This window comes from Callithrix jacchus, chromosome 13 (genome assembly GCF_049354715.1).
Source record: "Callithrix jacchus isolate 240 chromosome 13, calJac240_pri, whole genome shotgun sequence".
NCBI lineage: Eukaryota > Metazoa > Chordata > Mammalia > Primates > Cebidae > Callithrix > Callithrix jacchus.
This window is the reverse complement of record NC_133514.1, coordinates 122,349,919-122,373,205: the sequence shown is the minus strand read 5'-3', so window position 1 is coordinate 122,373,205 and position 23,287 is coordinate 122,349,919. Positions and strand designations below refer to the sequence as shown.

At 42.0% G+C, this 23,287-nt stretch overlaps 1 protein-coding gene across 7 annotated transcripts in view; it reads right to left on the bottom strand.

Moving 5' to 3' along the window:
• Positions 1-745: 745 nt before the first annotated feature.
• The window catches only part of ADNP2 (ADNP homeobox 2), a 36,845-nt gene continuing 14,303 nt past the window's right edge, over positions 746-23,287 (bottom strand). For 4 of the 7 annotated variants that reach the window (XM_035271428.3, XM_035271427.3, XM_008980033.4 and 1 more), the window contains exons 3-4: positions 9,947-10,036; positions 746-5,608 (exon numbers count right to left, since the gene is read on the bottom strand). In XM_035271428.3, the coding sequence (XP_035127319.1) occupies positions 2,309-5,608; positions 9,947-10,036 (3,390 nt within the window). In that variant the 3' untranslated portion in view covers positions 746-2,308. The remainder of the gene's footprint in view (positions 5,609-9,946; positions 10,037-23,287) is intronic. The other 3 variants (XM_054244344.2, XM_078348306.1, XM_035271426.3) reach the window with 1 other exon arrangement.

Genomic DNA, 23,287 nt, shown 5'->3' with positions numbered 1-23,287 from the left:
CTATCAAATTTTAATCTCTAAGCCTAAAAAATGTGTGACCAGCAAGTAGCATGGCATTAAAGACTCAGCGCCAACAGTTGTACCACGGCTAAACTGCACCAAGAAATCAGAACTCTTTTACAGGGTTCTGACAAGGAGATCCTGCCCTCCCAGGGACCACTTGGCAGTGACATTTTTGGTGGCCACAACTGGGGAGCGAGCAGAGGCACCGTGCTACTAGGGTCTAAAGACACTGCCAGAATAATCACCCATAACAAAGATTACCTGACCCAAAACGTCAGGAGTGCTGAGGTTGGGAAACCCTAATATACACAACAAAAGAAAGTGAGGATTAAACCACATCAGACAGCAGCTGCCTCCTCAGGGGCACCTCCTCCACACTGACTCTGACACAGTCACAGGAAGGAAACTACACAGCTCCGACACCCCCGTGACACACCTTGACACCCCCGTGACACACCTTGACACCCCCGTGACACACCTTGACACCCCCGTGACACACCTTGACACCCCGTAACACACCTTCTTTGGCACTCCGGGGGCTATCAGTCCCCCAGTCCACATCAGGACGCTCTAGTCACACCTATTTTGTGACCCAGTAATTAGGCATTTTAGGGTTATGTTCTTATTTTCACACAAATGATAAGTAATGTTTTTCAGAAAATAAATGTATCTATTCCCATACTGAGGTTATTCCTATGATTCACAATAATGTTTTAACTTTTAAAAGAATTAAACAGCTCTATTTGCAGTGGTGTAACAAATTTTAATTCAAAATAGACACTCTGAAAACAACAGGTAAAAAAAAAATAAAGTTCAACAAGCTCTCTTTGAATTTACAACAGAGTACACCAACAATCACAACCGGTTTCACAACTGCCTCAAATGTGCACAGATAGCAATTACATGCAAGTATTCTATGTTTTAAAATCCACATCGTAACATCGTGTTTCTGAGAGGCTGTCACATCCTCCAAATATTTCTACCTAAAGTAAAGGGATTCCTCTGCTGTGTATCACCAGAAATATGACTTACGGTCTAAACTGGCTGGTCTCCATGACTGGTTCTGGTGCTGTAAGTCTTTTTTATATCGTGTGGGGGAAAAACGAGGTTTACCATCCACAGGACAGTGATGACAATGGAGATTCTTTAACACTATGTTATCCTATCCACCCAGACACAGCTTCCTGCCCGAACCAGACAGAGAAAAGCCCATTTCCCCACCAAACATGACCTTCAGAAAACGTGGTCAAAGACTTACTGTACCAACCATGGAGACTTAGATCTCAGTCTGCAAACTTCGCCATGTCCCCTGAAAATCTATGCTATAATTTAAGTTAATATCCATACTCAGGGGCAATAATTTTATTCCTGAGTATCACTGTCCTTCCCTTTCACTAGTTTATGAGTAGTTAGGTTAGGAGAAGAGTTTTTGGGTGTATTTTTTCAATGTTTATTCTAAAGGCACTAAAAATTCATTGTTTTACCTCTGAATGGAGAAATGACTTAGCATATCAAAGAAGGGGAAAATCTACACTGAAAAATATTTCTGCATCTACAGAATAACTTTATTTTTAAAATAATTCTTGAATTTATGAGCTACATACCAGCATATCAGATGTCAGATTCAGTCTACTTTTAACAAATAAAAACATTTGATTTTCTATGAGTTACGGTTAAAAAAAAAAAACAAAGGCAGCTATCAGGACAACCCTAAAAAAATACAGAGCAAAATGATAATCTATAAGCAAAGATCTGACAAAGAAATCAGTGTAAGTTGATGCGATGCATCCGCAAGGAGCCTTAAACATCACGGGGATGTGTACCCACATCGCTCAGCACGCACGGGGATGTGTACCCACATCGCTCAGCACGCACTGTATGACCTCTGGCTTCAGAGAAAGTTGAAGGAGATCGATGCTTCCACTCGCAGATAAATCAAGAATTCTGGAAAAGGCTGAAATTTCCTTAAATGAAAAAAAAGTTATTTATAGATTTCAATTTCTTATCATATGACACTGACACTATGGGGAAAACAAGGCGTGCATAAAATATCAAAAAATTTCATTTACAGGTCAGAGAAAAAAACCTGAAAACAACTGTTACAAACCAAACTGCAGGAAACAATAGATGTGAAATAACTACTAGCTTCCTGGTAACAGGGGTCTCTCCAGCACCTGAAATAACTCTGCAGAGCAGCACAGCAACCACTGAGGTTGATTCACCAACACAGTGAGGAAAACACTGTGAAATTTCAACTGAAAAAAATCTACTACTTTAGAGTTATATATATATTTTTTAACAAGTTCTATGGTTCATATTCGAAGTTCAATCTGTGTTTAACATTTTTAAGTTCAGACATATCAAAGCCTAAAAGCACAGAAGGCTTGTGACTCTTTATTGCTTTCATGCAAATGTACCTTCTTTTTCCAAAAAATGAAGCCACATCAATTTTCCACACCCAAAAGAGTGAGGATAACAGTTCCATTTCCTTTTTACTAGGATATGGTTTCTTATGGAAATAATCTTTAAGAAATTGTTTCTTTTCTTCATAAGAACGGCCTTCATATTTTTTAGGGTCTAATGCTAAAATCTGAAGAGCATCATCCTTGACAATCGGTCCCTCGGTTCTGCTTTCATTCCTTTGTCTTTTAAAAGGCACAACACTCGTCACCTTTTCTGGACCTGGGGCTGCATCAGCATTTGGGATGGGAGGCTGCTCCTCCCTGTGCCTCTGGTCTTCAGTCCCTACGTGGCCATCAGGCAGTTTCCTCTTAACAGAAAAACTGGAATCATGTATCACTTCACCATTGACTAAAAGCAGTTCACTGTTCTGAATAAAATCCGGCTGGACTTGAAGGTCTGAGCTGCTGTCCTTAGGAGCACTTCTGCAGCGCACCAAATGGACGGCGATGGCAGCCAGGGTCATGTTTCCAGTGTAGACCCCACAGCAGTGAATGCACTTGAAGGCAGGAGACTTCAGGACTGTGTGGACTGTGGGCATGATGTGGTGCCTCTCCTTCAAATGCAGCTCGTAGGCCTCAGTTGTCACAAAGGGGCCAAAGCAAAAGGGGCAGGTGGACACTCGCTTGCCAGTGCTCCCGGGACTGCCCTCAGCCTGAGGCCTCACCTTCACATACACAGGCACCAGTGACTTGGAGTGTATCCCAGCCAGGATTGCCAAATAGACTTCCCGCTCCCCAAGCTTCTCCTTTGGCAATATGGTAATGAAATCAAGGTGGGGAAAGAGCAGGTTGCCATTGGCATCAACATCTAACTGAAAACCTCTGTTGCTATAATCCATAGGTAACTTCTTCTTCCCCAGGTGCCTATTCCTGCTGTGCTCTGAAAGACCTTTGATATCATGGAAGGTACATGGACAGAACAAGCACCCCAAGCCATGCATCAGCAAGTGGTGTATAAGCTCGTCCTCAGAGACCAAGCATTTACAAGACAGACATCGCACTGTTTTCTCTCTCATCCACTTTAGAAATGGTGCACAAGCTGCCAGTTTTTCAGGCTCAGGTTTCTCACCAGCCTTGGACTCGCTGTGCTTGTGTGCCACCTCCATGTGGACCTGGTAGACATTGGAGGGAAAGAGTTCGTTGCAGACAGGACAGGTCTTCCACTGCTTGGCCTGTTTCAGCGCCTGGTTTGTGTCTGCTGCAGACGAGGAAGCCTGAACAAACACACTCTGAGCAGCATTCACCAGCACTGGAGGAGAGGGCATGCCGGGCATGGAACTGGCCACTGGTGCAGCGGTGCCTGACGGCAGGAGCTGGATGGGCATCTGGGGCGGAGCCACAGTTGCAAGGCCTCCAGGGGGAACCGGCAGAGTGACAGATACGGGGGCCAGCGTGTAGGTCGGAATCCCATTCACTTGTTTCCCTGTAGGGATGAGCTGTCTAAGAATAGAGCCTGATGTTAGGAAAGTGGTGTTCTGCGAAGCGCCAGGTCTCACTGGCTGGTTCACAGGCAGAATGCTGGTGCTGACGGTCTGGTTGAGTTGCAGAACCCCAGGCCTCACCGGCTGGCCCACAGGAAGAACTCCCGACATGACAGGCTGACTCAGCTGAAGAACCCCAGAATTCACACCCTGGTTTACAGGCACAACAGCTGAGGAGGAAACTGACTGGTTGGGAGAAAGCAGCCCAGACGGGACCACCTGGCCTGCAGCAAGAACCCTCAATGGGGCTGTCTGGCCAGGGGGAAGAACCCGTGATGGAGCTGTCTGGCCAACAGGGAGAACCCCTGATTGGACCATCTGGCCAGTAGGAAGAACCCCAGAAGTTGCTGTCTGCCCAGGGATAACCCCTGCAGGAGTCATCTGGCCTGCAGGAAGAACCCCGGATGGGACCGCCCGACTGACGGAAATCACCCCTGGTGAGACAGCCTGCAGGACCCCGGGGGGGACAGAGGGACTCACAGGAAGAACACCAGGCCCAACAGGTCTGTTTATGGGCCCCACAGGCTGGGCAAGGGGTAAAACCCCAGGGCGGACAGTCTGATTTATGGGGAGGACACTAGTTCCAACAGACTTATTGATAGGTCCAACTGGCTGACTCTGATTTATGGGGAGGACACTAGTTCCAACAGACTTATTGATAGGTGCAACTGGCTGACTCTGATTTATGGGGAGGACACTAGTTCCAACAGACTTATTGATAGGTCCAACTGGCTGACTCAAGGGCAACACAGGAGGATTCACAGACTGATGAAGTGGGACCCCGTGAGAAAGAAAGACAGGCTGAGGTGCTGGGGGCTGCAGGGTGAGGCTGTTCTGGCCCATGGGCAGAGGGCTGGAGACCAGAGTCATGTGGGATTGGCCAGCAGCAGGTGGGGAATGAGTGAGGCTTCCAGGGGCACCCTGGGCCACAGTCACTGGCTGCCCGGAGGCGGGGCTTGGACTGTTCTGTGGCAAAGCAAGATGAAAGCAAGGAGGCGGAGCTGGAGTGCTGGAAGCACTGCCATTTGCTGCTGCAGCCAAATGTGCCGCTGGTTTTGGAGCAATGTGTGTTTGCTTCAAGAGTCCAGTCCTCTTAATATGTTCTGAAATCACAGATCTAAGCTTATTCTCCAAATCTCTGTGTATGTCTGATGTCAAAATGTGATACATTAATGTATCCTGGCTGCTGGCACTGGCATTGCACTTTTTACAGTAGTATTTGTCAGGTGGTGGGATCTTCTCTATAGAAAGAGGATTGTCAGTTTTCGGTTGCTCGCCCATTTCCTCAGTTCGCAGGCCAAAGTAGGAGTTAATTAAGTAGTGAAAATGGGCGACCAGCACATGCTTCTTCATGCTATAGTACAAAGTGTTTGAAAAGTTACATTTTAGACAAGTGAAACTTATCACATCACTCCTAGACGATTTAGTTTCCCCTAAAATGTTCACTGTGTAGTTCTGGACTTTCCGGACAGGCGCATGGAACATTCTGAAGTGCCTTCCCACAACTTTGGGCTGAGACGCAAACACACAGTTTGGGCAAGGGATCACCAGTTCCTGGTCAATTTCATCTTCGTGGTAGCGATGTAAATGATTTCTGAATGAAGTGAGCACCTTTGTAGAGTACTTACAGAGGCCACAACAGTACGGCTTTGTTCGATATCTCTGTTAAAAGAAAAGAAAGTCTTGAGCATAGCTGAATAAACTGTGAGATGCCAACCTTCCACGGTCCCTGAGGATTTGATGTCTTTTCTTCTAATGTGCTAGGCATTTAACCTGACTTAGTGTTTCTAACCCAGGGGTTGGCAAGCTTTTTCTGTGAAGGGCCAGAGACTGAGTATGTTAGGATTGTGAGCCATACAGTGCAGTCTCTTTGGCAAGTACTCAGCACTGACACTGTTGTACGAAAGTCCCCAAAATAATTTTTAATTTATGTTCCAATAAAACTTTATTTATAGACACCAATTTGAATTTCATATACTTTCCATATGTCACAAAATAGTATTGTCATTTTTTTCTTAAACATTTAAAAGCCTAACAACTATTCCTTGCTCATAGGCTACATGGCTCATGGGTTAATTCATACAAATATAGGATTTGGCCTACAACTCATAGTTTGCTGACCCCTGTTTTATGTTATCCACTAAAACCACAAATATAATTACTTAGCCCTGAACTCTGAATTATTAATAACAGCATTAATTTTAAAAGCTTCATTAATTTTCTACAACAAAAAGTTATTTTCTCCCCCTCATCCCATTTCTCTTAATTCCAATGTTCTTTTTCCTCCAAATTCTAAAACCTCTGGAATTTATCTACAACTAATCTAGCTTTCAAACTGTTAAACCCATCATTACTATCTTTTTATTTCCCCCATTTCTAGAGAAGGTAGGAGTGAAATGGACAGTGTTTGGCCCATGCAGGTACCCAATACTCTATCTGATAAACAGTAAAGAAAGTCTGAGTAAGCCTAAACTCACACTGTGGATGACCCTCAGATAAGGGTAGGGCCACAGAACACAACACTGACCATATGGAATTTTTATTTAAGGCACATTTCAGGGAATTTAACAAGTTCAGGGCCTAAAAACAGACATGCATACAACAGGGTTCTAACATCCAGTAAGACTTGCTGGCTTGCAATAACTTGAGAGCACACTGAAGTCTTTGGTCTCATGATACAGTCTTGAGAACACAGAGCTGGTGAACCACAAAACACGTGCACTCCAGTTCCACAAACTAGGAAGCTAAGACCTAGCTTAATCTAAGACCCAAGAGTTGGCTGTGCAGCATCACAGTGATCAAGGGTTAATTCTCATCCTTTCATAAATCTGTGTGCTCACTATCACTCACACACTCCCATTCTACTTTTTTTTTTTTTTTTTTTGAGACGGAGTTTCGCTGTTGTTACCCAGACTGGAGTGCAATGGCACGATCTTGGCTCACCGCAACCTCCGCGTTCTGGGTTCAAGCAATTCTCCTGCCTCAGCCTCCCGAGTAGCTGGGATTACAGGCATGCGCCACCATGCCCAGCTAATTTTTGTATTTTTAGTAGAGACGGGGTTTCACCTTGTTGACCAGGATGGTCTCAATCTCTTGACCTCATGATCCACCCGCCTCGGCCTCCCAAAGTGCTGGGATTATAGGTGTGAGCCACCGTGCCTGGCCCTTTTTTTTTTTTTTTTTTTGACAGAGTCTTTACTCTGTCACTCAGGCTGGAGTGCAGTGGCGTGATCTTGGCTCACTGCAACCTATGCCTCCCGGGTTCAAGTGATTCTCCTGCCTCCGCCTCCCAAGTAACTGCGACTACAGGCATGGGCCACCACACCTAGCAAATTTTTGTATTTTTAGTAGAGGTGGGGTTTCACCATGTTGGCGAAGGCTGGTCCCAAACTCCTGATCTCAAGTGATCTGCCCACCTTTGCCTCCCAAAGTGCTAGGATTGCAGGCATGAGCCACCACCCCTGGCCTCTTCAAGATTTTGCCATCCTATCTCTTCCCTATTCATGTAGCTTTTCCTCTTAGGGCACAGATCAGAAAAATTATCCGAACACATTACTGTCTCATCAGCAGTTCACAAAATCTTAGGTTCTAGTACTTCTGGTAGGACATATAATAAGCCTAGGACAATAGCCACAACATCAGACCACATAGACTAAAATAAAAACCTATTTCACTTATTCTAAAGAGGCACATTTTTTCATATTTTAACATCTCTGAAATCTGGAAGTACCTTAAAACTGATCGTTCATATTGCAACATGGTTTATGTATCACTTGGTTTTATGAGTGGTTCATTAACACTGGTGAGTTTTATACTCCCTGCTCCTGCTTCAGCTTACACCATGATTTTAGCTTCCTGAAGAACCTACCAGAAGCAGAGCAGATGTTGGTAGAGCCAGCAGAACCATGTCCTCATTAAACCTCTTTTCTTTATAGATTAATCATCTTCAGGTATTTCATTATAGCAACACAAAAATGGCCTAATAGTGACTAATCATAAACAATCTTGAGTGTGAGACATTAGTTCACTGGTACTAGAGGAAGAAGAAATAATTAGCGAGAAGTGGTGGAGTCACAGTTCTTTGCTGTCAGAACACAATGATTGCTGACTAGGGTGTAATCTCTCCATCACACCTGCATGCTGCTCCTCTAGACTCCCACGGTAAGGAAGTCCCCTAAGCACCTAAGCAAGCCTTTCTGCCCTCAAAACCTCAAAGTGTCACTTGTTCCTATGAGCCCTTGAGGATCTCACTGTAATGTAAGCCTCATAATCCAACCTGATGACACAACTTTCCTGCTATGTCTCCCTAAATGTCTCTGTTCCTAAGTCCTATGTCCACAGGGAAAAATTAAAGCAGGAGGACCAATTAGGAAAGAAGAGCCGAAAACTAGCGGCACCACAGTCTCCATCACTCCAGGCAACAGTGCTTTTACCTTATTCCGACTGTGGTATCCAGTACATTCAATTTCTAGTATTTCAAATTGTTATGTAGCTTTGTTATTTATATTATCTATTTCTGTTATCCTATTCTAATATTGCTATTATCCTTATGTTAGTAATAACTTTGTTATTTAAATTATTTATGCCTAAGGCCCTATTCACTCCAGCAAGAACATAAACTATTTGAGGAAAAGAATCCTAACTTTGCCTCTTTGTACCAAGCACTCAAAAATTGTTAGCTGCTTTGCAGCAGGATTTCAAAAAGTGTTTCTTAATGAGAAGTATGTAATTTTATATATACTGCGAGTTACATTACAAGATATTTTAAGAATTCAGATAAGAAAAACAATGAGGCTTAAGATTCATGAAGTCAAGATCAGCTAAATGAGGCATCCTGCAGCAGCCACAAGCGAGGCTCAGGAAAAGGGCTGAATCACAGCGGTTTCAAGGAATCTTGCATCTAAATCACAGCGGTTTCAAGGGATCTTGCATCTAAATCACAGTGGTTTCAAGGAGTCTTGCATCTGAATCATAGCGGTTTCAAGGAATCTTGCATCTAAATCACAGCGGTTTCAAGGAGTCTTGCATCTAAATCACAGGGGTTTCAAAAAATCTTGCATCTCATGGTAGAGAGGAGAGTGCTGGGGCAGAAACTGAAAAATGGGACTCAAGGAAAGTGGCTACAAAATACCTTCACAGAAAATTCTGACAAAGCACAGCCTGAGCAACACAGTGAGATCCCACCTCTACGAAAATAAAAATTAAAAAAATTAGCTGGTCATGGCGGCACGTACTTGTAGTCTCAGCTACTCAGGAGCTGCAGTGGAAGGACACTTTGAACACAAGAAGTTGAGGCTACCGTGAGCTAAGGTTATGCCCCTGCACTGTAGCCCGGGTGACAGCAAGACCCTGTGCCCCCACCAAAAAAAAAATTCTGACAACAACTAATTACAGAAATATTTTAAAGAACAAATTCCCAAGGCCAGCATGCCTTTGACAACAGAAGCTGGTGAGAGGGAACAGCCAAATCAAGTCTGAGATGAGCTGAGTTTGATACCAAGGAAGGTGCTAACAACTGGTAGAAAGGTGTCCCAGAAACACTTTAATGAGAACTTAGCAGTATGGCTCATGTTTTAGCCTGAATTTGCTTAAAAGCTTGAAGTTTCTAATTATTTAAAATGTTGTTCCTTGATTCAAAAGTCTACATTTTTACTTTAGTTTCTGAAATCAGGATGTACCGTATGCACTTAATGTAGTGGCATTTTGTTTTACTCAGAACAGTTATTAAATCAACACCATCCTAAAATCAAGGACAAACAATATAGTCTCACTGTAACACTGTATCAACTCTGCACTACACAGAAAACTCTCAGAGCATCAGTAACCTGCCTGACCACATACTGGACTTGGTTTCTTGCCACTTCCCTGAAAGGCTACATTATGCCTCCTTCCCATTCACTCACCAGGAAACCCCAATACATGTGATGTTCTTTAGACCACAATTACATTCATTCCTCACTTTTAAGGAAACATGAAAACCAAATACAAAAAAATACATACCACTTTCTTTCCAGAAGGTTCCCAGAGAGAAACATCTCCCCATGACGTGTTATAAAAGTATTTCTCTCCCGGATCAAAGCCTTTAAGGTCCTTTTAAAAAGAGAGAAAAAAAGAGAAAGATTGGTATGTAAATTCAGAAGATAAAGCAATATTTAATAAGAACCTGATGAGATTACGAAGCTGGGCACAATGGCTCACACTTTTAATCCCAGCACTTTGGGAGGCTGAGGAGGGTGGATCACTTGAGGCCAGGAGGTTGAGACCAGCCTGGCCAACATGGTGACACTCCATCTCTACTAAAAAATACAAAAATTAAGTCTATGATAAAATAGACTTTAAAGCAACAAAGATCAAAAGAGACAAACAAGGACGTTACATAATGGTAAAAGTATCGACACAACAAGAAGAGCTAACGATCCTAAATATATACGCACCCAATACAGGAGCACCCAGATACATAAGGCAAGTTCTTAATGACTTACAAAGAGACTGAGACTCCCACACAATAATAGGAGACTTTAACACCCCATTGTCAATATTAGACAGATCAACGAGACAGAAAATTAACATGGATATCCAGGACTTGAACTCATACCTGGAACAAGCAAACCTGATAGACATTTACAGAACTCTCCACCCCAATCCACAGAATATACATTCTTCTCAGCACTACATCACACCTACTCTAAAACTGACCACATAATTAGAAGTAAATCACTCCTCAGCAAATGCAAAAGAACAGAAATCATAACAAACAGTCTCTCAGACCACAGTGCAATCAAGTTAGAACTCAGAATTCAGAAACTAACTCAGAATCGCACAGCTTCATGGAAACTGAACAACTGGCTCTTGACTGTTGACTGGATAATCAATGAAATGAAAGCAGAAATAAAGATGTTCTTCGAAACCAACAAAAACAAAGACACGACATGCCAGAACCTCTGGGACACATTTAAAGCAGTCTCTAGAGGAAAATATATAGCAATAAGTGCCCACATGAGAAGAGTGGAGAGATCCAAGATTGACACCCTATCATCAAAATTGAAAGAGCTAGAGGAGCAAGATCAAAAAAACTCAAAACATAGCAGAAGACAAGAAATAACGAAGATCAGAGCAGAACTGAAGGAGACAGAGACACGAAAAACCCTTCAAAAAAAATCAATAAATCCAGGAGCTGGTTTTTCGAAAAGATTAACCAAATAGACCACTATCCAGATTAATAAAAAAGAAAAGAGAGAATAACCAAATAGATGCAATAAAAAATGATAAAGGGGATATCACCACAGAACCCACAGAAATTCAAACCATCATCAGAGAATATTACAAACAACTCTATGTACATAAACTAGTAAACCTGGAAGAAATGGATAAATTCCTGGACACTTGCATCCTCCCAAGCCTAAACCAGGAAGAAGTCGAAACCCTGAATAGACCAATAACATGGTCTGAAGCTGAGGCAGCAATTAAGAGCCTACCACACAAAAAAAGCCCAGGTCCAGATGGGTTCACAGCTGAATTCTACCAGACACACAAAGAGGAGCTGGTACCATTCCTTCTGAAACTATTCCAAATAATCCAAAAAGAGGGAATCTTTCCCAAATCATTTTATGAGACCAATATCATCCTGATACCAAAACCCAGCAGAGACTCTGCAAGAAAAAAAAACTTCAGGCCAATATCCATGATGAACATAGATGCAAAAATCTTCAATAAAATACTGGCAAGCCCATTGCAACAGCACATCGAAAAGCTAATCCACCATGATCAAGTAGGATTCATCCCGGGGATGCAAGGCTGGTTCATCATACACAAGTCTATAAACAAAATTCACCACATAAACAGAACCAAAGACAAAAACCACATGATTATCTCAATCGACGCAGAGAAGGCCTTTGACAAAATTCAACAGCCCTTTATGCTAAAAACCCTCAATAAACTCGGTATCGATGGAACGTATCTCAAAGTAATAAAAGCTATTTATGACAAACCAACAGCCAATATCATACTGAATGGGCAAAAACTGGAAGCATTCCCTTTAAAATCTGGGACTAGACAAGGATGTCCTCTCTCACCACTCCTATTCAATATAGTACTGGAAGTTCTAGCCAGAGCAATCAGGCAAGAAAAAGAAATAAAGGGTATTCAAATAGGAAAGGAGTAAGCCAAATTGTCTCTATTTGCAGACGACATGATTGTATATCTAGAAGACCCTACCATCTCAGTCCAAAATCTCCTGAAACTGATAAGCAATTTCAGCAAAGTCTCAGATACAAAATCAATGTGCAAAAATCACAGGCATTCCTATACACCAATAACAGACTTAGAGCCAAATCAAGAACAAACTGCCATTCACAATTGCTACAAAGAGAATAAAATACCTAGAAATACAGCTTACAAGGAATGTAACGGACCTCTTCAAGGAGAACTACAAACCACTGCTCAACGAAATCAGAGAGAACACAAACAGATGGAGAAACATTCCATGTTCATGGTTAGGAAGAATCAATATGGTGAAAATGGCCATACTGCCCAAAGTAATTTACAGAATCAACACTATCCCCATCAAGCTACCAATGACCTTCTTGTCAGAACTGGAAAAAACCACCTTAAACTTCATATGCAACCAAAAGAGAGCCCACATAGCCAAGTCAATTCTAAGCAAAAAGAACACAGCGGGGGGCATCATACTACTGGACTTCAAACTATACTACAAGGCTACAGTAATCAAAACAGCATGGTACTGGTGCCAAAACAGAGATATAGACCCATAGAACAGAACAGAGGCATCGGAGGCAACACAACATATCTACGACCATACAATCTTTGACAAACCTGACAAAAACAAGCAATGGGGAAAGGATTCCCTGTTTAACAAATGGTGTTGGGAAAACTGGCTAGCCATGTGCAGAAAGCAGAAACTGGACCCCTTCCTGACACCTTACACTAAAATTAACTCCAGATGGATTAAAGACTTAAACATAAAACCTGGCACCATAAAAACCCTAGAAGAAAATCTAGGCAAAACCATTCAGGACATAGGAGTAGGCAAGGACTTCATGACCAAAACATGGCAACAAAAGCCAAAATAGATAAATGGGACCTAATCAAACTCCACAGCTTCTGCATGGCAAAAGAAACAGTCACTAGAGTGAATCGGCAACCAACAGGATGGGAAAAAATTTTTGCAGTTTACCCAACTGACAAAGGGCTGATATCCAGAATTTACAAAGAACTCAAACAGATTTACAGGAAAAAAACAAGCCCATTCAAAAATGGGCAAAGGATAGGAACAGACACTTTACAAAAGAAGACATACATGAAGCCAGCAAACATATGAAATAATGCTCATCATCACTGGTCATTAGAGAGATGCAAATCAAAACCACATTGAGATACCATCTCACGCCAATTAGAATGGCAATCATTTAAAAATCTGGAGACAACAGATGCTGGAGAGGATGTGGAGAAATAGGAACACTTTTACACTGTTGGGAGTATAAATTAGTTCAACCATTGTGGAAGACAGTGTGGCGATTCCTCAAGGACCTAGAAATAGGAATTCCATTTGACCCAGCAATCCCATTACTGGGTATATATCCAAAGGATTATAAATAGTTCTACTATAAAGACACATGCACATGAATGTTCACTGCAGCATAGTTTACAATAGCAAAGACCTGGAACCAACCCAAATGCCCATCGATGATAGACTGGACAGGGAAAATGTGGCACATATACACCATGGAATATTATGCAGCCATCAAAAACAATGAGTTCGTGTTTTTTGTAGGGACATGGATGAACCCAGAAACCACCATTCTCAGCAAACTGACACAAGAACAGAAAATCAAACGCTGCATGTTCTCACTCATAGGCAGGTGTTGAACAATGAGAACACCTGGACATGGGGAGGGGAGCACCACACACTAGGGTCTGTTGGGGGGAAATAGGGGAGGGACAGCAGGGGGTGGGGAGTTGGGGGGAGATAGCAAGGGGAGAAATGCCAGATATAGGTCAAAGGGAGGAAGGCAGCAAATCACACTACCATGTGTGTACCTATGCAACAATGGTGCATGTTCTTCACATGTACCCCAAAACCTAAAATGCAATTTAAAAATATAATAAAAATTTAAAAGAGTAGAAAAACTGAAAAATAAAATACAAAAATTAGCTGGGCATAGTGTCCTGTGCCTGTACTACCAGCTACTCAGGAGGCTGAGACAGAAGAATTGCTTGAACCCGAGAGGTGGAGGCTGCAGTGAGCTGTACTCCAGACTGGTAGACAGAGCAATCCTCTGTCTTAAAAAAAAAAACACCTTATGAGATTACTTGATACCTAAGAAATCTACATGGGAAAAGAGAAATGAAAGTATGGTCATCCCTCAGTATCCATGGGGGATTGGTTCCAGGACCACACGCAGGCACCAAATCCAAGAATGCTCAAATCTCTTATATTAAATAGTTTTTAAATAGTGTAGTTATTTGCATGTAACCTATGCACATCTTCCTCCTTACTTTGTTTAGAGAATAATGACAAGAAAACAGGTCTGTAGACATTCAGTACAGATGCAACCATCCACGTTCTCCCCCAAATATTTTTGACCTACAGGTGGTTGAATCAACAGATGCAGAACCCCTGGATACAAAAGACAGACTATAAAGCTCTCAGCAAGTTTTGACAGAATACCCTTTAATATGAGAACTGAGGAAGAAGTTGAAATAATCCAAGTTAAAATTACAGATTCCTAAGAAATAAAGAGGAGATCTCCCAACAAATAACTATCTACATCCTTTATATGTATGCAAAGCCTAAACATAAATATTCCAAAACCCATGTAGCTTCATGAGTACATATAAAGAAACAAAAAAATACTCCAAAGTAAAAGAATCTTTACCTTGAACATCCTCTTTTTAAATGATACCTTACCACTACTGTTCAATCCATTTGTCTTAGGGAATGAAAGCAAAGTATATTTTTATCTTACTCTTTAAATGTTTTTCAAAGCAGTTAAACAGGATCTAGCATGTGTACAGGGTTTTTTCTCAGACAGAATCAATCACTTTTCACTCAGAAAGTTATACTTGCTACAGCAAGAAAATTATGCAAAAGACCTATAGGGTAGACAAGGGTGTAAGGAAAACCTCACAATCAGCTGAGAAGCAGTCGTGTGAGAAACATGGTGCGTATTAGAGACTCTCAGGGGCAGGTGAGCACAGAGAGAGGAGGAGCAGGTAGGTCTTGGAAAGGGGTCCAAAGGCCAGAAATGCATGAGCCAAGACCTCACACAGCAGCAGCAACCTCAGAGCAGGGGTTCAACGGCTGACTTCCAAAGCCTGCTGGCAACAGGTGCGGAAGGGAGGAAAGGTAGAAGGAAGACCTCCACTTTGCATGCAGATAAAATGGCCTAAGACAAAATTATTACAAGCTCCATAGAACAGTAATCTACCTCATCCTTTTGTAATCATCACTAACTCAACCCTCAAATATTTCCTTTTGGACTCTTGAGCCAGATGGGATCCCAACCTCACAGAGTTTCACAACTGAGAAACACAGATATTTAAAAAAAATTTTTTTTCACAAGAAATTGCTGTCTCTCATGGGTGATAAGTGCTATGAATAATGACAGTGAAGTGGTATAAAGCAGAGAGTTCCAACTGTGTCTGCCTGACCTGACCATGATGTGGGGGTTGGGGGGGGGCTAGGGGTGGCTAATATGACAGGGAGGGGACAGGAGAGAGAAACAACAAGGCCTGGGGCAGAATGCTGATAAAGTGTAGGGCAGCAGAGGGTTTTAAATAAAACTGTTTCAAAAAGTGAAAATCAGACACTAAGTGAGAAGGTGTACAAGAAAAACATTTTCCACTTCTCGATAAAATTTTAAAGTCCGTGTGGCCCAAGATTACTTTTTTTTCTCTGAGTTGAAAGAAGTAAAAATCTACTCCTGTTTTGCTCTCAGCTACTTCCCAACGCATGTAGAAGCTTTACCTGTGCAGCACAGGTGACTTGCTTAAAACTGTATTAAGAAGTGAAGATAAAGAGGTATCAAATCCATTATCTCATGCTGTGGACAGACCTGAGAGGTGACAGTGCATTCAGAATTAGCTCATGACGCCAATTTCAGAACCTACAGAAAAGTACAAGTACAAATGCTTAAAGACAAATGAGACAAATTCTCAAAATAGGGCCCATCCTCACAGGCCCTTTCGTGGAGGGGTCATGACGAAAGCACCAGGAGCATCAGAATGTTGTAACATTTGAGCACCAAAAAGACAAATGGCTATAGAAACCCTAACACATGAAGTCACAGGAGAGTCACAGAAATGCCAAGAAACTCAGAAAAAAACGAATTTCAGGAATCACCACTAGGAAAAGGTTAACTAACTACTCGCTTTGAAGACTGATAGCTCAAAAGCAAGTATAAAACTATCCTGCCTTTCCCAGAGGGACTACATCTCAGAGAAACCAAACAGTCCCAACTACTGAGTACAAGAGTTTACAGAAGAAGGTCTGCTAACAATCCACAAGTGATTCAGAAAGACCTCATTCACAGCAAGGCCCCCAGTAAAACTACCTCCTAGGACCAGGATTCTCAACGGGTGTTAAACACATTACATTCTAGTCCACAAAAAGAATGTAATGCACACGAAGACCAGACTGCCATCTACCGTACTGAAGCAACAAAATGACTGGGGTCCCTGCAGTGACAAGAAGCATAGAACATCACTTATTATATAATCCAACCCAAAATGTTTCACTTGAATCAATGGGCCTTTCAGTAGAACATCTCATTTAAAAGAAGCTCGGGGACAGGGAACTAAGCTAAAACAACACTACAAAGAAGTACTAGACCGATCTCGAAGGAGCAGCATCTCTGCAGGACAAGAGGCTGGTCTGGCCAACAGTAAGGGAAAGCACTGCAAACCCAACCACTAGATGCACCAGGGTCCACAATGAACCCCTAGATGCATCAGGGTCCACAATGAACCCTAACTTACACAAACCAGGGTCCACAACGAACCCTAGCTTACACAAACCAGGGTCCACAACGAACCCTAGCTTACACAAACCAGGGTCCACAACGTACCCTAGCTTACACAAACCAGGGTCCACAACGTACCCTAGCTTACACTACCCAGGGTCCACAACGTACCCTAGCTTACACAAACCAGGGTCCACAACGTACCCTAGCTTACACAAACCAGGGTCCACAACGAACCCTAGCTGACACAAACCAGGGTCCACAACGAACCCTAGCTGACACAAACCAGGGTCCACAACGTACCCTAGCTGACACAAACCAGGGTCCACAACGTACCCTAGCTTACACAAACCAGGGTCCACAACGAACCCTAGAGCTTACACAAACCAGGGTCCACAACGTACCCTAGCTTACACAAACCAGGGTCCACAACGTACCCTAGCTTACACAAACCAGGGTCCACAACGAACCCTAGCTTACACAAACCAGGGTCCACAACGAACCCTAGCTTACACAAACCAGGGTCCACAACGAACCCTAGCTTACACAAACCAGGGTCCACAACGAACCCTAGCTTACACAAACCAGGGTCCACAACGAACCCTAGCTTACACAAACCAGGGTCCACAACGTACCCTAGCTTACACAAACCAGGGTCCACAACGAACCCTAGCTTACACAAACCAGGGTCCACAACGAACCCTAGCTTACACAAACCAGGGTCCACAATGAACCCTAACTTATACAAACCAAATGTACAAAATGTTCTGGGTAAAAGACATCTGAGTATGGACTGGGTATTAAATAAGATGAACATGTAATACATGAAAAGACAGAGAAAAGTGAAAAAAGCAAGTGATAAAATAGCTAATCAATACGATCTCAGGGTAAGAACAATAAACAAACAGAAAGAAAAGGCTAAACAATACACTGTTAATGGTGGCAACCTCTGAATGGTAGAAATGTGACATTTTAAATCTCATTTTCTAATTAGAAATGGTTACTACATTTTCTAACATTCATGGTTTATAGTGCTGTTTTTATAACAATCATTACTTTTAACATAAAAAAAGTTAAGCTACAGAAAGATAGTTAATACAATTGCCTTCAACTCTACACTAGTACGTGGCTTACCAAGTCAGTTCAGAACTAACAAGAAAAAGAAATTATTATAAAGATTACTTTTTTTTTTTTTAACATGAAGTCTGGCTCTGTCTTCCAGGCTGGAATGCAGTGGCCTGATCTCGGCTCACTACAGCCTCCGCCTCCAGGGTTCAAGCAATTCTCCTGCCTTAGCCTCCGGCACAGCTGGGACTACAGGCGGTGCCACCATGCCTGCCTCTGGCTAATTTTTCTATTTTTAGTGGAGATGGGGTTTCACCATGTTGGCCAGGATAGTCTTGATCTCCTGACCTCATGATCCACCTGCCTCGGCCTCCCAAAGTGCTGGGATTACAGGCATGAGCCACCGTGCCTAGCCAAGTTATTACAAAGATTTCTACTGAAAATCAGGTTATTTTCAAAATGAACTACCTGGAAAGATGAACTATACAACACACATGTCCTTTATTCTGGTTCTAACAAAGAGCAAAAATATTTGAAACAAAGAAAAATAAGCATAAATGCTAGGAAACACAAGGGAACTTTAAGTACATCTTAAAACCAGCACATACAAGATTCTAAGCCCAATTAAAAGATGCTGCTAGAGCAGCAGAAATGAATAAAGTTGGCTGGAATTAAGAGCCCCAGCAATTATGAAATCATTATCTGTCACCTGATAGAAAGCAAGAATTCACCATTTAAAAATAGACAAAAGAAATAAACTACGATTAAAAAGGGGCATTGCACAACACCGACCTTGTGATAAATTTACACAGGTCTCCTGAAGACTTTTTCAGAGCACTGATGCTCTCATGTGAGAAAACCAGTGGGACTTTTCCACTGGTTCACTAGTGGGAACTAGTGGAAGGAGAAGGTAAAACAATTGTCAAAATGCCAGAGTCCACCGGGAGAGGGGAATGACCCCTTAATACAGGGACATGAGTCAAGCCCTCACAGCGACGTCTGTCTTCACAGTCCCAGGCGGTCCAGACCCACCCTAGCAATGCTTAAAAATTCCAAGTGTCTTAAACATGTTGTAGAACAAAGCCCAAACATATTTAAAGGAAACCACAAAATCTAACACCCATAAAACTCAATGTCCAGCATGCTGTCAAAAACTGCCAATCAAAAAACAAAAAACAAAACTGCCAGTCAAACGAAGCAGCAGAAAAATAAGGCCCAAAACCAGGAGAACAAGAAATTACAGAAAATATAATGCAACGAGAAGTGGAAGAAAGTGAGAGTAAATTGAACTTCAATGAATGAAAAATGCACTATCTATCATGAAAAATACGTTGCATGGAATTAGGAGCAGATTAGATGCTGCCAAAGAAGACTGGTAAATCTGAAGACGAAGCAGGAGAAATATCCAAAATGAAAGAGAGAATGGGGAAAAACCTGAAAAAACCCCAACAATGGCATCAATGAGCCGCTGACAACATCAAGGAGCCTAATATACAGGAGGCCCCCTTATCTGCACAGGACATGTTCCAAGACCCCAGTGGATGCCTGACACTGTGGACAGTGCCAAACACTACACACACTACGCTTTTTCCTATACAGACATCCCTACAATAAAATACAACCTATAAATTAGGTATAGGTAGATATTAACAACAACAAAATACAACACTTGTAACAATATTCAGTAATAACAGTTATGTGAATGTGGTCTCTCAAGTATCTTTTTTTTTTTAATCGGAGTCTCGCTCTGTTGCCCAGGCTGGAGTGCAGTGGCACAATCTCGGCTCTCTGCAACCTCCGTCTCCTGGGTTCAAGCGATTCTCTTGCCTCAGCGTCCTGAAGAGCTGGGATTATAGGCGCCAGCCACTGTGCCCAGCTAATTTTTGTGTTTTTAGTAGAGACAGGGTTTCACCATTTTGGTTAGGCTGGTCTCGAACTCCTGACCTCGTGATCCACCAGTCTTGGCCTCCCAAAGTGCTGGGATTACAGACAAGCCACCACATCCAGCCTCAAAATATCATACTGTACTATGCTCACCCTTCTTGGGGTGATGTGAGATGACACAATGTCTGTGTGGCACCTCATGTGACACGATGAAGTGAGGTAAATGGTACAGCTCGGTGGTGCGATATTTCATGACGCTACTCAGAATGCCATAGAATTTAAAAACATAAGCATTACTCATTTCTGGAATTTTCCATTTAATATTTTCAAACCATGGTTGACTGTGGAAAGTAAAACTGAGGATATGGGGGACCTATTGTATGTGCACAATTGAGTATCAGGGACAAAGGAGGGAGGGGAAGCGAAACTAGTTGAAGAAATTAAGCCACAAAATTTTCCGTATCAGATGAAAACTATAAACCCACAAATTCAAGAAGCTCACCAGACTCCAAGCAAAAGAAACACAAAGAAAACCAAACCAAGGCACATTATAGTCAAAGTGTTCAAAATACAGAGGAACAAAAATGACAGAAAACATATTGTTTGAAAAAATGCCAGCCGGAAAACAATAGAGTGAAATCTTTAAAATATTAAAAGGGAAAAAAAACTAGAATTCCACCTAGAAAAAAACCTTCCCCTTCCTTTGAGAAAGAGACAACCTTTTTAGAGAAAGTATAGTGAGTTAAGCATATCAGCAATACAAAGTATGAAGTCCTACAGGAGACAGAGGAAATGACTCAAAATGGAAATACACATCTACACAAAGGGATGAAGAGTATCATCAACGACATGTAGATCAACAGTTTTTTCTTTTTTGCTGTTTAAAATAAAAGTAACAACATATTGTAAGATTTCTAACGTGTGCAAGAAGAAACTGTCTAACAACAACAGAACAAAGGCTGGAAGAAGAAATTAAAGCATACGCTGTAAGGTTCTTAGACTCAGATGAAGCACAGTACATTAGGAAAGTCAGAGAAAGATGTATAGTCAGTAAGCCAATACTGGAGATAAAATGGAATCACAAAAAAAATTCAATCCAAAAGAAAACAGAAAAAGAGTGAAAAATAAAGAACAGATGAGACAAGTGAAAAAAGCAAACACGAAGATTGCAGATTTAAAATCAACCATATCAATGACCACATGAAATAATAGGGACTGGCAAACTTCCTCTGTAAAAGGCTGGTGAACAGTTCAGGCTTTGCTGCCTACAGAGTGTCTTACACAATTCCTCAATCCTGCCACACTGTGCACAGAAGCAGCCTTAGACAATATATTAAACTAATTAGAATAGCTCATTCTAATATTTGTTATTTTAGATATTTATAATATTTGTTATTTTAAAGACAGAGTCTTGCTATGTTTTCCAGGCTTGTCTATAACACCTGGCCTCAAGTAATCCTCCCACTTCAGCCTCCCAAAGTGCTGGGATTACCATTGCACCCCACCCCAATGAACCGTATTTACAAAAACAGAGAGCAAGCCCAACTTGGCCCATGGGCTATAGTTTGCCAGCCCCTGGGTCTAGATACTCAAAAGGCATAGATTAACAGGATGAGTAAGAAAGCAAGACCAGTTATATGCTCTCTATTAAAACTTTAAATATAAAGTCATTATGGATTAAAGGTTTAAAAATAGAAAAATATATGCCATGTATGATATTCCAAAATATACATTTGGTCTCCATCCCTATTTCCTGACATACAACTCCTAAAATCCTTGGAATCTCCTAAGTGAGATTAATTTGTAGTTGGGCCCATACGTTATGAAATTTTTGAAAATTCAAGCAATATAGAAGTTTTCAAAGAAAAATTAAATAGACACAGAAACAAGAATACTCAAGTGTAAATCATTACCCTGAAACACCGAGAATTAACATTGTTAATTTTTGTCTTTTTGTGTGCTAATGAGATGACTAGTGGTTGGCAGCTCCTGGGTAGCTTCAAGCATGGGAGCTGATCACCAAAGCAAGTTTAGAGGGTGGGACTTTCAGCTTCCAAGAAAAGGAGCAGCGCTGAGGGTTAAGATGATTTAATCCATCATGCCGTAAGGAAGCCTCCGTAAAAACCCACAGGACTAGGCTTGGTAGGCTTCTGGATAAATGAACTCATGGAGGTTCCTGGAGAGTGGAGTACCCGGGGAGGGCCTGGAAGTTCTGGCCCCTTCCCCTATATCTTGCCCTACCTATCTCTTTGATGTTCACTGAGATTCTTTATAATACCCTTTCTTTGTAATAAACCAGTAAATGTAAGTAAGTATTGCTTTGAGTTTGGTGAGCCACTCTGGCAAATTAATCAGATCCAAGGAGGGAGTTGTGGGCACATCAGTTTATAGCCAGTCAGTCAAAAACACAGTTAAAAGAATCTGCGGCTAGAGCTACCATAAAGAGTGATTATTTTCATCTCAGAAAAAAGAGAGAGGGCGATTACTAGGAACAACTGCATGTGAACGAACAAAATTAACTTGATGAAATGGACAAATTCCTAGAAAAACACTAATTACCTACAACTGATTCATACTCATAAAGAAATGGAAAAAATTCAAAATTCTGTAACAAGGGATTGAATTCATCAAAAACTTCCTAACGAAGAAAAGTCCAGGACCAGGTGGCTTCGCTGTTGAATCCTAAAAACATTTAAAGGCTGGGTATGGTGGCTCACGCCTGTAACCCCAGCTCTTTAGGGTGCCAAGGTGGGCAGATCATTTGAGGTCAGGAGTTCAAGACCAGCCTGGCCAAGATGGTGAAATTAGCCAGGTGTGGTGGCAGGCACTTGTAATCACAACTACTTGTGAGGCTGAAGCACAGGCTGAAGCAGGAGAATCGCCTGAACCCGAGAGGTGGAGTTTGTAGTGAGCCGAGATCACGTCACTGCATTCTAGCTTGGGTGACAGAGCGAGACTCTGTCTCAAAAAAAAAAAAAAACACCAAAAACAAACAACATTTAAAGAACAACAACAATTTTTCTCAAATTCTTCACAAAAAAATAGAAGAGGAGGAAACCATTTCTAACTCATTCTTTTTTTTTTGAGACGGAGCCTCGCTCTTGTTACCCAGGCCGGAGTGCAATGGTGTGATCTCAGCTCACCGCAACCTCCACCTCCTGGCTTCAGGCAATTCTCCCACCACAGCCTCCCAAGTAGCTGGGATTATAGGCACGTGCCACCATGCCCAGCTAATTTTTTGCATTTTTAGTCAAGACGGGGTTTCACCACGTTGACCAGCATGGTCTCGATCTCTTGACCCCGTAATCCACCCGCCTCGGCCTCCCAAAGTGCTAGGATCACAGGCTTGAGCCACCGCGCCCGGCCTCTAACTCATTCTTAAAGCCAGCATTACCTTGATACCAGGGCCAAA